Source organism: Xyrauchen texanus, chromosome 40 (assembly GCF_025860055.1).
Source record: "Xyrauchen texanus isolate HMW12.3.18 chromosome 40, RBS_HiC_50CHRs, whole genome shotgun sequence".
In the NCBI taxonomy this organism is placed as follows: Eukaryota; Metazoa; Chordata; class Actinopteri; order Cypriniformes; family Catostomidae; genus Xyrauchen; species Xyrauchen texanus.
The window spans coordinates 8045374-8061587 of record NC_068315.1 but is presented as its reverse complement, the minus strand read 5'-3'; the positions used below and the strand labels follow the sequence as shown (position 1 = coordinate 8061587).

The 16214-nt window shown below is 37.8% G+C and overlaps 2 protein-coding genes across 4 annotated transcripts in view; both read right to left on the bottom strand.

The window, feature by feature from the left end:
- The window catches only part of cep131 (centrosomal protein 131), a 30923-nt gene extending 22565 nt beyond the window's left edge, over positions 1–8358 (bottom strand). For 2 of the 3 annotated variants that reach the window (XM_052112550.1, XM_052112551.1), the window contains exons 1-12: positions 8283–8358; positions 7168–7367; positions 6208–6302; positions 2869–2980; positions 2258–2385; positions 1712–1816; positions 1377–1550; positions 1129–1246; positions 866–982; positions 614–767; positions 295–392; positions 26–205 (exon numbers count right to left, since the gene is read on the bottom strand). In XM_052112550.1, the coding sequence (XP_051968510.1) occupies positions 26–205; positions 295–392; positions 614–767; positions 866–982; positions 1129–1246; positions 1377–1550; positions 1712–1816; positions 2258–2385; positions 2869–2980; positions 6208–6302; positions 7168–7367; positions 8283–8346 (1545 nt within the window). In that variant the 5' untranslated portion in view covers positions 8347–8358. Of the gene's footprint in view, positions 1–25; positions 206–294; positions 393–613; positions 768–865; positions 983–1128; positions 1247–1376; positions 1551–1711; positions 1817–2257; positions 2386–2868; positions 2981–6207; positions 6303–7167; positions 7368–8217 lie in introns of all 3 variants that reach the window. The other variant, XM_052112552.1, reaches the window with a different exon arrangement.
- Positions 8359–10193: 1835 nt separating this feature from the next.
- LOC127633153 (E3 ubiquitin-protein ligase rnf213-beta-like) overlaps positions 10194–16214 on the bottom strand; it is a 38846-nt gene continuing 32825 nt past the window's right edge. The window contains exons 55-62 of the mRNA XM_052112035.1: positions 16040–16120; positions 14828–15008; positions 14507–14708; positions 14341–14418; positions 14017–14214; positions 13730–13819; positions 12041–12216; positions 10194–10736 (exon numbers count right to left, since the gene is read on the bottom strand). Coding sequence (XP_051967995.1) covers positions 10601–10736; positions 12041–12216; positions 13730–13819; positions 14017–14214; positions 14341–14418; positions 14507–14708; positions 14828–15008; positions 16040–16120 — 1142 coding nt within the window. The 3' untranslated portion in view covers positions 10194–10600. The remainder of the gene's footprint in view (positions 10737–12040; positions 12217–13729; positions 13820–14016; positions 14215–14340; positions 14419–14506; positions 14709–14827; positions 15009–16039; positions 16121–16214) is intronic.

Below are 16214 nucleotides of genomic sequence, written 5' to 3'. Positions count from 1 at the left end.
ACTCTCTCTTTAAGACCAGACTCACCTCATCAATCCATGCGTACTTATCCTTCCTGTAGCTCTTGGGCTCTGAGAGTCTCTCTGGCTCCTCTTCCAAGAGCTTCAGCGTGTCCAGCAGGTCATTGAGGGTGGTTTTTGACTGAGCCCTGCTTGATGGTGCCCTCTGTCGCTGGTCCTCCATACTCACAGACCTCTGTAGGATCTCCTGAGGGAATGAGGCCATTTAGTCAGCAAAAGCTTTAGCTTTTGGTTCACATCTGGTGGGATTAGAAGTGCTTTGGGGTGAGGGATTACCTGAGAGCACTGAGACCCTCTGCTTAGAGAGCCAGCAGGTGACACAGCCCTCAGATTCGTCACATCATCCAGATCAGACACAATGTTCACATTGGAATCTGAAGAAAGACACACCTTGTGACTTGTAGAAATTTAAGTCACTTTGTTGCTTTATTTCTGATACTTTTTAGTTTTTTAATGTCATTTTATGACTCATTTTGATGTTTTTTGGATGGGTGGGTGGGGGGTGAAATGTTAAATAGATATGGTTTCATGAGATTTCACACTGCTATATACTACTAGAATTAGATACAGACATGTGACCCAGTGCAAATCACACCTGTGTTCTTAGATTTGAGGTCAGTGGGAGAAGTGGGTGAACATTTGGTGAGTTTTTTATGCCCCACTTTCCCAGCATGCCTCAGTGCCTCTATCTCCTCCTCTGCAATCTGCTGCACCTCTGCAGCACGTTGCACTCTTTTCTGCTGAAGCTCCTGTTTTTAACAAAAATACACAGAAATTCAAATAAATAGCACACTTATCAGTGAGAAAACTGTAACTGTGCTAAGACAGACTACAATTATTGTTGCACCTGTATTGCAGTAAGTCGAGCCAGACGAGCTTTCTCCTCTCTGATACGTTTACGCTCATCGTCCTTCTTCTTCAGTGACTCTGCAGGTTTTTCCTCCTCTGCTCTCTGCTCCCTTTCCTATGGAAAATACACCAAATCACTCACAAGAATGTAAAATAGGCTATCTAGTTTAACCAAAGGATTGAATGGCGCCCACTACAAGTCTTCATTTTAACCACAGCAGAGTGAGAATTAATTATAATTGATATGATCAAATACTTTACCTTTTTTTTGGATGCAAGGAGGCGTTTGATCGTATTCTCATTGGCTCGCTTTCTGTTGGCATGGCAACGATACCAACGTTGAATGATAATAGCAGCATGGTTCACCTGTTGAATAAACCTGTAAAAAGAGAGTTTGTTTATTTCTAAATGTGTTTCTAAATGTGCAAAATTCATTTGTAGAGAGTTGCAAACATATAATAATAATAATAATAATTTAATGATCATGATTATTATGGGGTATTGCTGACCTCTCAGCCTCCTCTTCGGTCACCTCTCGTCTGCGTGGCTGACCTGGGCTTCGGGGGCTTGAGGGAGCTTTGTTGTTGGAGCCTGATGATGCCGAGAAGTTCTTTTGAGACTTAGTGAGAGAACCGCTCACGTCTAATGTCACATCATCATTTACTGTGGCTTTGATGATGTTACTGTTCAAACAGAGGGAGAGAAAGTCAGAGAGAGAGAGCAAAGAGTGTAAATGTGTGAACCAATATGGACACAGAATTCTTAAGCACAACTGGAGCACAAGGACTCATGACTAAGAATAGTTCACACAGTAACAATCATATTAAACTAATAATAGACTTACTTGAAGGAGGGCTTCTGATTGGAGCTCTTGGGAGTAAGGGGCTTCTCTGAGTGGTTGTTATGAAGGATGGGGGTCACTGAGTTACCCACAGCTGCTTTATTGCTCCTGAAAGGAATTAATCTCATATATATTAATATAATATAACATAACAAAATATAATATAATATATGCAGATGAAAGGCTTTTAATTAAGTAAAACACATGCACATACAAACAGACCCAAACAGGAGGTAGATGGTGTTTTACAATAGCTATAAACAACTGAACATAGAAATGTTAAAATATAAGTTTGTTTTTTAACAGCCAACCCACCCATACCAAACTAGTCATGTGTTTTTATTTTATTCACTTATATATCAATCCCATAAAGTCAAAACCATTTCAGCACTCTTTTCCAAAATGCAAGCTTGTGTTTTGTTTGAAAAGCATGAAAAAAGGTGTAAAGTGAATCTGATGTGCATGTCTCAGTCATTGTTGTGACCATAGATTTTAAACCCTACCCATTAGGACACACTGTCTAAGTGGTGCAAGAAAATGGCCTTCCACCTGTTGTTGGCAGTGAAGTTGGCAGCCAGAAAGACCCCAGCATCCCTCTTCTTTAGTCCTGTAGGAGAATCCATACTGCAGGTACTATGAGAGCTGCTGGGCACAGGGAAAACTCTCGGCTGGTCATCCTGAAAGAAACAAGATGTCATGCTACAGCAAGGACAGGCAAAACTCCATTACATAATTTTACCACCGTTTAAAGGGATAGTTCACCCAAAAATTAAAATCCTCTCATAATTTATTCACCCTCATGCCATCCCAGGTGTGTATTACTTTCTTCAACAGAACACTATAAGATGGGTCAATATTGCCTTGTATTACCAATATCACCAATAAAATCTACCTTTATAACCATGGTTTCCACCAAAATACTATAGTTCCTACATTTATGGTTACAGTTGACCAAAAATATGAATTACTTGTTTTGCACTAACCATATTTATTTCTGATAAAATATTCTCTAGAATGAGAATGTCTCTCCCCTTAACACCACTATATAGGTTTAGCAAGTAGCAAATCATAGACACACTTTAATGATAACCGAATTGACTAATTTTAGGAGTGTTGTGGGGGAGACGTGACAGAGCAGTGGCTTATGGTGTGGCCAGTACCAGGATGTTCCAGGTTGTTTGGTCTTTGGAAGTCTTGGTGAGGCTGGCCAGTTTCCTCCGTCCATCAGTGCTGCTGTTGAACAGAGCCAAGAAGTCTTCTGTCTGGCCTTCACTACAATAAGATGCGAAAGACGAAAGGAAGGAAGAAGAGAGAAAAGTGTTATACAATAAACACGATAAACATTGTATACCACATGATACTCAAGCTTGGGGCTGACAGGAACAATATTGCCGACAAGGGCAAATATTGAAGGTTCAACTAAAGTTAAAAAAGTAAGACGCTGACAAAAAAAATGTGATTACAAAACTCTCCACCATGGTGCTAGGCTTTTGTGTGTGGTTGCCAAAATGTTGCTTTTCACTTGCTAATGTGTCCTCATTGCTAGGGTGTTGGTAATGTGGTTGCTTGCTAGCCCAAGTAAAAACAGCCCAACCCCTCGACTCTATGATACTCTGGTCCCTAAATATGGCTCCTGTATGGGATTTTTCACTCAATTTCTGTCTGCTCACTGAAAATTATAAATAATATAATTAATGTCCATACAATCACAAACAAGTTGTGCCATTATTGCAAAGCAATCAAATCCTCAATTCTGATTGATCAATCACGCCATCCAGTGCTCAGACTGACTACACATCTGGAAATATTTCAGTAATATTTCAACTGTTATGCAGGTATTGCGAGTAATCTAAGTGCTCGTATCACTTCAGGTATCATCTCAACAATTAAGTTAATTTAATAGTTTCAATTCAATATTTGTTGTCCATTTACTTATTTGCCAAGTAGTTTTGTAATTAATGGCATAATGAGCAGGCAAATGGCCATTTCGATATATGAATAGCAACAGTACTCAGTTTCTGGAGACTCCATCATCTCTTTCTTAGATAATAATAATAATAATAATAATAATATCAAAGCAAATCAATATTTCATGTACATTTATTTATTTGGTTGGTAGCCATATAATAAGCAGGATAATATACAGTGAGCCAGTCTTTATTACAAAACAAACCTCTTCAGGTTGATACAAGACCACTCTGTTGTTTTTTTGTTTTTTTACAGTAACAACACACTGTTTGGACATTACCCCTTACATTTTAAAACTTAATATTACAGTTACAGGATTGTTCAAATTCATATCCCTTTAAGCAGCTAAAAGCAATTATTGCCTAAGAATAAGCACGACTAAAAAAAAACAGCATTAGGAACTGTAGCCTAAGGTTCAAAATATAGTAATTTTTACTTATTCAGTACAAAAACAGGGTCAAATCCAGTCCAGAGACCAGATATCTATCTCTAACTCTGCCCCAGTAAAAACAACCAGACTATCTAGGCTAAACATTTCAGATGAACAAATAAAGGCCCTGTTTTGGAGGTGACAACAGCTGATTTTTGCACACACTAGAGGCCTGCTACAGCAGAGGCTGCTTTAAAAGGAGCAGATGTCCACACGAATATGGCAATCACATCTACCTTTGCATTAAAATTCCACCAAACATTCAACGTGCAGTCTGACCTGCATGTTGGCAGCATCTGTGCTAGCAACTTCAGTATGGATATGTGAGTGGTTTGGGGTAGATGGGGCATTTACCATCAGCTGGTCCAAAGAAAATCAATTCAAGAGCCACGTTCCTCCACGTTTCAAACATTTCAGAGTGAAGAGAGGTCATGAAATGACAGTTATTAAAAACCAGTAGGAAGGGGGGGAGGGCTATTAGGTTGTTCTTCATTTAAAACTCCTGTGGCATCCCAGGATGCAATGGAAGGGGAGGGTAGGGCTGGCAGCTGTTGGACAAAAGAATTTCAACATGCACACACTTCTCCTTTCACTGCGTCCTCATTTGAGTGAAACCAGAGACCCCAGGTCCTCTCTTGACAAAGCTGAGCCCATTCCCTTGTTTCGCGTCTTGTGCTGCAGCCATCGGGCCACAATAGATATTGTCTGGGGAGAACCACAATCACTCAACCCCCAGGTGTTGCTGCTTTAAACCCCCAAACCTTTAAGTGTTGTGGGTGATCATCCAGGCATACCGAAGACATGCAGGCATGTGTCCTAGACCTGAGCTTGCACGAACATGCCATCATAGCAAAAACATCATACATGTTGAATATGCTGTCAGTTAACAGGCATAGAGTATGACTGCACATAAATGAATTTTGGACTGCAAGGAACAGCTGGCATATGTTGATGTAGCTTGGATTCATCTCACGAATACAAGTCTGGATCACCCCAAAATCAAATAAAATTCCAAATTCCAAATTCAAATTACTGTAATGTGTTTATTCTCAATGACCAGATTTTCCTCTATTCCAGGAATTTTGCAAAAAGTGGCTTTCTGAAAGGTCAGTAAATGAGAATGCTGTTTTTCTTATGCCGTTTAAGGGATTAAGAGAAAGTCGTTTAACACACCCATGTTTCTCCCAGAGAATGCAGCTTATATGGTCATATAAACACATTAGCAGCGTTCATAAAGGTTTTTGCATGTGCGTGGAACAGACCAGATAACAAACATCATAGGACGGAACCCAACAACAAGTCAACATTTCTGAGAGTACAGTGGGAAAAGGACATCCACTATAAACTATGCCCATTTGTACACACCATGTAAAATATCTTACAATGAGGGAGTCCTAGAGTTTTACATAATACGGAAGCCCCACTATTGCAGCGCAATTCCGCTGCTGGTCGCAATATAAATTTAAGTAAACAAACACAGCAACAACTCTGAAATATCTGGCAAAAAAGTTTAAATAGCTAAGTCTTCCTCGATTGCCATGTTTGTTATTTACACAAGCATTGCAGAGAAATTAGGCTGCTGTGGAGAAAGCTGCTTACTGACTGAGCCGCCTGTATATGGGAGGAAAGTGTATGTTGCTTTTACAGTAAATGTTAACGGGAACGCCACTTTCTCACAATAAAATGCTTTCTGTTGTCCATGTAAACATAATCAATGGTGATCCTACTATTGTAAATTAATTGACTTTATTACAGTAAAGAATTACTATTACACAATGAGTTATCTTATTTAAATTGTACTGCCATAATTTATAAATACACTACAAATGAAATAATATATAATTTTTTGCATTACAATAATGACAATAAGACTTTTTTGAAAATGAAAATAATGATAAAATACAAACACGTTGCCTAAATAATAGTCATAAATTGTCTTTTACTGGTCCTAAAATTAGCCTTAATTTTCTATATGCAAATATAATTACTTTTGAGGGTGTAATATGACCCAAACAAGATTGACCCACTTATACTCTGCTGTATACTCTCAACAGCAGGAGAACATAAATGACATGACCAGAAATGACAGATGGTTCTGTACCTGGGGCTTATGATGGCCTGCTGGTTCACCTGTGTGGTGCTGTTAGACCGTCGCAGGTTTTTAATTGCTCGTGAGCTTCCCAATCCAGAATCCGTCTGTCAGCAAAAGAGAGTGATAAACAGTAATAATGGCATTCTATACCTACTACAGACTATTAAGCAGGTGTTAAAACACAACTAAATGTGCGGTTAATTCATTCATGAGCTATTTCTACCTGACATGAACCATATGATGACTTTTGTTGGTGCAACCTACTGTAGTCAAGGTGATTAAATCATATTAATTAATACTTTTGACTTGAATAAAATGTTTTGTCAGGTCACTTAAAATGTGCCTCATGTGGTATCATCTAAATTAACTGGTTTTATTCAGTTTATTCAGTAAAGTCAGAAATATTATTTAACATGACTAAATTAACCTTACAACATTAGGTTACACTAACAAAAGTAATTTTTAAGGGTTAGATCAAGTAGAAATGGATTCTGAAGAAAACAATTGCGTGTTACAACCTTTTACAGTGTATGAAATATAGATATCTGCATTTGTCTAAATGCCTAAAACAATGAGCAAAAAAATAAAAAACAACACACACTGTAATTATAATGCTCTCGAATGGTGGTGCCAACAAAATGTGTGACAGTTTATACAGAGTTCACTATGTAAGATTGCTCTTTATCACACATTCAGTCTCAGAGTGAAAATCGTGGGGTAGACAGTCCAATTGTATGTTTTATTTGTAATAAATTTACGTGGTAATGGCAAAAGCGCATGTATCTATTCTGCACGAACACACTGTAACCTGTTAATTGTAATCACTCTGAGGTGCTATGTAAATACACATGTATAACCATCAGTGTTCATACAAAACTCTTATTCAAGAGGCTCATAAAACACACAATTATACAAAACCATGTGAGATGTAATTATCTCGTCAATCATTTCATAATCATCCAGACTCACCAACGTGTTTCGTTTTCCCCGTCCGTCACTGGCCACGGACACAGATATGGACCGAGAGAAGTGTTTCCCTGGGGAAGCACTGCTGGGTCTGCGGCTCATCATGAGCTGAGAGCCGGTCAAGCTGAGGTCCAGTACGTCTCCAGCTGGTCCGGCCTGGAAGGATGCGGATGGACTGCGAGTTGTATGCATCCTTACAAAGACTGATGGACATAGAATATGATTTGGTCATACAACACTTACACACAAAAGGTGTAAAATGGATGCCATTAAAATACACAACAGGTGGTGCTGAATACTATGTATCATATAGACCAAAAGATGGCAATTCAGTATTTTACGCCTGTACTATTATACTGGAAAAGATGCCATTAGACAGCAAAAGCAAATTCATCCACAGGTGGCTTGTTTCCATGGTAACAGATCTAATGGATATACAGCACACAGTCCATGACACAGCAACAGATACCTCAATACAGCATGGTGTATGTATAGAAACAGCACAATGATTAAACATATCAGCAAGTTAATAAATGCAATACTATAGATTTTGTATGTGTAAAACCAATATTCTTTGTATGCAATTCACATAAAACAGTATTCTCTATAGCCATCTTATGACTGAATCAGATACTAAATCTATCAGCGATCAGGTTGAGAAGGCTATCAGAAAAGACTTAATAAAAAAAAAAAAGCTTTTCATTTATGTTAAAATAAACAAAATATAAATAAAATCCAATTTACCTAGTCTTTATATCGTGATTATCTACAGTTCAGAATAACAACAAACAGTTGTTTAAAGCAAGACGTTTTAAAAAAAGGCCTCCTTCAGTTTAAGCTGAGATTAATGTCAATACACAACACGTTGATATATAGATACTTGCAAATATATATCAATAGGATATTTAGTTTATAGTTTCTGTACAATAAAATAAGATTGGTTGACAGTGGTTCTGCTATGGCGAAACTGTCTTTTCTTACACAACTTTTGGCTAGCTTCGCTTTATAAACACGGTGAAAACTGCTGGTTTAAACTGTAAATTCAATGCTTACCTCCTCTAAACTGTCCACATCGGATAAAGAAACTGTGTTTCTTCAAATAAGAGCGTGTTTATTACCGTTTGGAGCGTCTGACAGTGATTTCTCATCTGCCTCCAACTCCTCATCGCAACATCTTCTCATTGGCAACCAGAAAACACACCGACGCCCCTCCCACTGAGAGTAACGATTGGTGGAGGTAGCAACATGTCAGTGGTCTGATTGGCTGCTCATTTTCGTCTCTCATAAATGCTGGGGGTGAGAGAGGGGTGCCGTGGCGAAAGTGCAAGGTTGGTAGACGTGTAGTACTGGTGGCAGATGTGGCGTCAATTTCAGTCAGCGAGATAAATAATTCAGTTTATGATGACTTATTGTGAGGGAGTTTAAATACTTTAAATAAATGCCATGTGCTAACACAAAAATTATGCTAATAATAATACTCATTAATAAATAATAGAAAAATATAAATATTCGATATTTATTTAAGCAATATCACACTCGCAATCATGCTATATGGCCCTAAATCAGCACTGCCGTGATAACCTACGGCACCCGGGCTGTGGCCGAATCACAGCAGTGTTGATTTAGGGCCATATAGCATGATTGCGAGTGTGATATTGCTTATAAACAACAGTTCATTGAACAAGTACATTTAAAAAAAATTAGGAAAAACTGAGTATGGTCATAAAAACGCATTTGTGCATGGAACTACTATCTTACGTGACCGACCAGAATCTGCCTTTGCTGGTTCAAAACAAATGATGCATCCAAGCCTCCCTTAGTAATTAAAAAATGTAACTTCAGAACTAGTATCACGGCTTGTGCTGTTTCAAACAAGTTATTGGATAAACAAGGATGGATGTATAAGTGTGTTTGTGTGTGTGAGAGAGAGAGAGAGAGAGAGAGAGAGAGAGCTTGTGCAATCATTTGTTGCCACACCTGAGCAAAGATGCTGTCAGCTTTCTGAAGGTCAGCTTTCTCAGTGGTAAAATAGTCATCCAAGCAGGGGTATTCATCTCTATTTTGTAGTAGCCGATGCGCAAGAGTCATTACCTATAGAAACCGCAGTGTCCTCTGCCATTATAAACAGTATGTATCCAATGTGGAAAAGTAAGCCGGTAAGAGAAAAGCACCTTGAGTTCTGTAATCAATCAGTCTGTTGAGTCTCTCAGCTGTGATGAGCCATAATGCTGAAGTTGGTTGTTTAAAGCAGTTTAAAGCTATTTCCTATCTTTAGTAATGTAGTAGTAATAGGAGCAATCACGGTGCACTGTGCACTATGTAAACATTGACTAAAGGATTCACATCACCAACTGGCTCATATTACACACAAAAAATTATCTTTTGCCACCACCTGCTGGCTAACATATGTATTGTAAATATAAATATATGTAAAAAGAGACACATAGCCTACATTAGCTCTTAACACATATGCACTGCTCTTACACTTTAGTTTAGGACCACGAACACAAGCAGAGTAATACACACATAGTGAAGCTTCGAAGTGATGATGGTGTCAGACCATCACTGCTCATGGAACGTCTGTCGTCCAATCTGATTCAAGGACCGGAACTAACTGTTGTTTATTGTAATATAATACATTTACATTTATGCATTTGGCAGACGCTTTTATCCAAAGCGACTTACAGAGCCCTTATTACAGGGACAATCCCCCCAGAGCAACCTGGAGTTAATATGCATAGAACAATGAAAAAATAGCTCATTAAATAATTGTAGCTAATTTTGTGGAAATTTAAAAAGTCCCTTAAATAGATGTCATGATTGTCACTAGTTACGCCAATAATTAAAATGCTTAAAAAATTTAAATATGAATATTCTGTATGTATTATAATATAATATGCATAATATTGCAATGAAAAAAAATTCATTAAATAAACAGCTAATTTTTGTAGATTTTTGTACATTGTAGCTAAAAATAACTCAATCTTTTGAGCTTAAAATACATTTCTCACACTGTAAAAACTCTGCTGATCAGTAATACAACTTTATTTTGAACAAATTAAAACAAACGGTGCATAATAAAAAAAAGACAAGCAGCTGCAACAATATTTGTTCAATTAATTCTTGGCACATAAATCATCAAATAATCATACAAATCACTAAAACATTAGAGTGATCGACTTTATAAAGACACATTCACAGTCTGAAAAATTAAAAAAAAATTGTATTCAATCTATTGTATTAACAAAAACTATAAGTCAAAAGAAAGACTTAGGCTGCTGGAATGACAATATCTATCAAGAATCAATTTCCATCAGAAATAACAAAGGCAGCAACATCTGAATGATCTCAAACCTGAACTATTCACATTTGCATTAATCACTTGTTCCCATAATTGATTTATTCCTGTTGGGTTTGGCACAGACAGAGGTACATTTCATTGTTTAAATTCCACAGCAAGTTTCCAGATTTCTGCTGCTTTAGCTAGGGTAATTTCCTCCGGAAGAATGTCTAGACCAGGACAAGATGTGATGTTCTTATTCTCCAAATGGAATTCCATGGTGGACCTGATGCTATGTGGTGGGGCAGATAAAGAGAGAGGAGTGTTTTCAGTGTTTGGTGAGCTTTAGGATCAACAGTTAGCATTGGAATCTATCTCAGCACATGCATTCCTTTTCTTTCTCCTGATGCCTGCTCAGTAGGTACCCATAGTGGGACACACTGACAGATGGGAGCCTGGAGGGGTCAAAGTGTGCCTCTCTTAGGTCTAAAGCCCAACGGTCACTGGGGGACTACTGGGTTTGGGAGGTCTGCACTGTTGTGATTAAGAGTGCTATTCTGGGTATAAGCTTAAAGAAAAGAGGTCTCTTTGTGTTTGTGTAGGGCTTGATATTACACGTTAAAGGGTAATTTTTGGTGTGCTTGCTTTAATTTGAAGAACAATTCCCCTGAATAATGTCATTTTAAGAGTATGATATTCTGGACTGGCTTGATGTTCACTTAACCCTGGGCGTAGAATATGCGGGGGAAGTGGGGGACGTGTCCCCCTCACTTTTAATAAAACCAAAGTTCCTCCCCTGCACTTTTTCATGGTTGGAAAAAAGTGTTCATATAGCTAATGTCTAAATGTGTAAATGCTAAAGTAAAAATTCACTGGTCAATCATACAATTAATGTAATTAAAAATTAGAATCAATTGACAGCCTTAAAATATATATATCTTATATATTTATGTTCGTCTTGCACTAAACATCCTGTCCCCTCTGTTTGAAATGATTGCTATGCCTCTGCACTTAGCAGTTCCACAAGCTAGATATAAAAAGTCATATGCTTCAGTATCATGTTCTGAAATTGATCACCACATGGCTTTCTTGAATATTTGATTTTAATTGATCAATAGCAGTATTCTGTATAATGATTTTTCTATAATGACTGCTAAACTGTAGAATTGACTATTGTCCTACATAGCTGTGCCAGATTTATATATTTCAATTTAAAATCAAATAAACATTTTATGTGCATTTATCTATTTGTATATTAGGTAAGTAGCCATGTTATAAGCAGGATAATGTGCAGTCCAATGTTCATGATTGCAAAATAAATCCCTTCAGGGTTATAAAAAACGTTCTGCTCTGTGTTGGGGACCTGATTTTCTTCTTCACAATAATGAGCTGCGGACTGCACTTTACAGCTTACAAAGTTTTCATCTGAAAAGTTTGCTAAAATGTGCCATCTGACATATGTGAGAAAGATTGTTAGGCCTACTTTCCCTTTTGTGGCTAGTTTGTCTCAACAAAACACACACTCCCAAATTATACCAAAAGGCTGTAATCCAGAAGGCTAGGCTGCAGAATTAAAAAATACAAATCAGTTCTTACTCCCAGTCTGGAGCGAAGCCACCTTCCACAGTGCTGTTTGTCATGAGTTGAAGGATCTCATGCAGTTCCAGAGAGAGAATATCAATGTCTGTGACTCCAAGGAAAACCTTCACCTTCTTTCTCTCCTCTGAAGTTAGTTTGTCTCTAAACTCTTTAGACAGCCGCTGGAATGGATCCTGTGAATTGTGCATTGGTATATTGAAAGTAATTAAAGAGACAGTGAAATACCTCCTAAGACCACTAAAGATGAAAACTTTATTATTATGTTCTGGAATGATGATGGAAAAACCTGAAAAATACCTGACAACACAAAGTTGATTTCTATCATTATGCAACATTTAACTAAACAATCAGATATCTTACCTAGCTATTCAAAGATACTGTGTTAAATAGTCTTTGAACTGTTGGCATTGGCACACACTCAGTATTTAAAACTTGGCACATTTTGACCAAGATTTTCCCTTGGATTTACAACTCTCATATGTCCAATCTCTCTACCCTGTTTAGGGTCAAACAGAGAGGTCACCAGAGGTTAGTGGTAATGGGGTCAGATTAGTGACATTCTAAATAGCTGAGCAGAAAGAGGCTTTTTTATTGAATCCTACTGTGTGCAAGTAGAGATTAGCTGTCATGTCTAGATGTGTTTTTGTTCATGTTTTGTTTTCATGTCTTTTATTTTGAAATTCTAGTTCCTGTTTCATGTCATGTGGTTCCCTTGTCATGTGATTTCATGTTACCCTCCATGTTCATGTGTCTAGTTTGTCATTTTTTTATGGTTATTAGTCTTGTTATCGTATTTATAAGTTCTGTCTGTTTATTGCTTTTCTTGTTTTTGTTTTACCCAATGTCAGATTAGTGACATTCTAAATGTCTGTGTATTTAAGCCCTCATGTTTGCCATTGTCTCTTGTCAAGTATTGTTGATGTAACCTTGTTTGCTAGGTCTAGGTTAGTCAAGTTTATGCCCATGGTAATTGTTCATGTTTATGTCTCTAGTTAGTGTTTTGGGTTTCACGTTTTTCAATAAACTGCACTTGGGTTCTTCATCTTCACGTCATCGTCTTAGTCAGTGCCAACATATCGTTACATATGTTTTTTAAAGATTTTTTTTTTGTGACTTAAGTTATTTGTACATATTGCATTTTAAACTAAACAAATTATCTTGCTTTATTAATGGATTATTTGAGCAATGATTACATTTTGTAATACATTTCAAAGCATAGACTACTTTCTATTGGCTCCTAATACATCTTTATAATCCTATACAAGTGGTTTGAGTTTAGAATTAAAGACCCTGTTTCCACCTGGTATTAAGGTGCGTCTCGGGTGATCCGATCAGACGTATTTCCTTTTAAACCACTTGTAACCAACAAAGTTTAAACTCTTGTTTTAGTGCAGCGGTTGATTGTCAGACGAGGTGCTTCATTGCTGCCAGAACACATACAGGATGGATTAGCGTTTACACATCAAATGTGATGCGCTCAGATGCGTTTTTGACCACATACATATGTGTTTTTGTGATCTGATCACAAAATGCTGACCACATGTGAGCCGATCACCAAAAACGCATCTTAAAACAAGGTGGAAACAGGGTCAAAGTGTATAGGGAGCACAAAGTTAATAAATGTTAGAAATTGAAACTGGAATGTAATTACTATGTTGTTAATCTAAAAATATACTGCCAGTTTACCTGTCCTCTCCTCATCATCTGTTCACTCTTCCAGCAGGTAAGGAACTGCCAGGTGGCCGTGCACTGACTCAGCTGGTTTTCCCTCAAAGCCTGAAAAACACGGTGGAATCAAATTACAGAAGTAGATCCGTACCCACTTAGTTAAAGTTGCTTCCTCAAGCAGTAAACAAAAAGTTAATATGAAGACTTGTGACCAAATTGAAGCATAGGATCCACTTAGAACTGAGTATAAAGGGACAAGACCAGTAAAAGTACACTCAGTTAACTTTAATGTTTGATTGTCTCACCTCATTTATGCTCGTTGAGATGTGTTGGTCCATTTTCAGTGAGTCTCTAAGATAGGATCGCAGCAGAACCCGTGGGTCACCTCCAGTTTTGCCCAGAAAACGAAGCCCAATCTCAACAGCATAAACTGCGTCACACACATCAGTGAATGAGCGCAGCGTGGATCTCATGGAGCTGAGCACAGAGCCCTTTAGTGATTCCTGTCAAACAGATGGACAAAGTGAGGCTATTTAACACTTACAGTTAGCCAAGAAGGTCTACTGAGGCCTGCCATTTTTTGGGTGAAAGTTTAGTGAATTGAAACAAAAGAGGCTGAAAAATAATACCTGAGGTATTTTTGCTCTGACTTCTTTAAGGACTTCTGAAAAATTCTGATGGTGTCTTCTCAGATACTTATCAGTGTCCTGCAAGGGAGATTTTTAATTAGGAGTTTTTACGAGTATTTGGAAACCACTGAACCCTAGCATGACTGAAAGGCTTAAAATGACTCACTGTTTGAATGCGTGGTTTGCCTGCAAAAAATCGTCTGCTGAGCTCTCTCTCAATAGCCTGATGATCATAGGAACTCACTGTTTGCTGGCCCTTCTCCAGTGTGTAATGGCAGTTAGCTAACACCAGGGGGATCAGCTCCCTCTCTGGGTGACACAGGGCTAGCTGACTCTCAGACAGTGCCATCAATGGCACTCCATAGTCACTGGAAGATGAAATGCAACCAGTTGCAATGCATCAATTAAATAAATTTATAAATTAATAAAAAAAAAAATCATACTAATCCATAAAACTGTTGCAATACAAACATTCACAAATACACACCTGTCTTCCTGGTGACAGAGTTTCCTGGCCTCTCTCACTAGACTGTTCTGAGTTTCAGACAGGAGATCTATGATCGCGTGGAGACATGAGCCTGGTCCATGACGACTGAGGGAGAGAAACTGCCCTGGACTATCTTTAGTCATGTATTTTTCACATAGTGCACGTTCCAAACCCACTGAAGCTGGAATATTGAAGCATTCAACAGATTAAAGTGATAGTTCACCCAAAATATTTAATTATCTCATCATTTACTCAACCTCATGCCATCCCAGGTATGTGTGACTTTCTTTCATCAGGAGAACACATTTGATTTTTTTTTTTTTAATATCTTAGCTCAGTAGGTCCTTAAAATGCAGGTGGATGGTGATCAGACCTTAGAAGCTCAACAAAGAACAGACAGTTAGCATAAACATCATCCATTTGACTCCAATGAATAAATTAACATCTTCTAAAGTGACACAATGGATTTTTGTGCGAAAAAGATCACTATCTAAGTACTTTTTAACTATAAAACATCGCTTCCAGCCAGCGGCAGTATGCGTGTGTGAATTATCGCATTGGTATGTTGACGTGAGAACAGACGCATATGCAACACACCTGGAAGAGCAGCGCTGTTTACAAGTGAGAAGGAGGAACACTGTACAGAAGCTTTGTTGGTTTTGGTTTAAATCTGTATTTGTATCTGTTTGTTTACTCACAATGGTGCATTTGTGTGCTTATCCTGGTCGTCTCAACTGAGAGGAGAACGTGAGATTTACGCGTAAAGTCAGCCCTCTCTCGATTACCTCACGCCCATACTGCTGCTGACAGATTTATAGTTAAAAAGTACTTAATTATTATGTTTTTTGCACCAAAAGCAATCATTTCGCTTTACAAGACATTCATTTAACCAATGGAGTTTATGTTTATGCTGACTGTCTGGGATTTTTGGAGCTTCAAAGGTCTGATCACTATCCACTTGCTTTTTAAAGACCTACTACTGAGCTAAGATATTTTTCTATTTTTTTATTTAGCATCTTTTAACACTGAACAGTAGATCAAAGGTTTCTACACCAAAGAGCAGTTGCATAAAGTCGCATTTGTTTTTATGGTAGTCAATACATATAATCCCCGAAACATATACTGATAAATGTATTCGTTTAATGCACTGTTACACGTTGCTTTGGATAAAGGCATCTACCACATTAAAAATGCAAATCTCTCGCAGCTTACCATTATTGGCTATTTCCATTCTGAGATGGTTCCAAAGCTTCATGAAGATCTCCACCCTTTCCGACAATTTCTTCCGATGGTCTATTTTCAATAACAAATTAAAATACATCAATGTCATATATCTACATGAAGTGCATACATTAATTAATCTGTTAATCTCCCTCAGTGAGTAGAG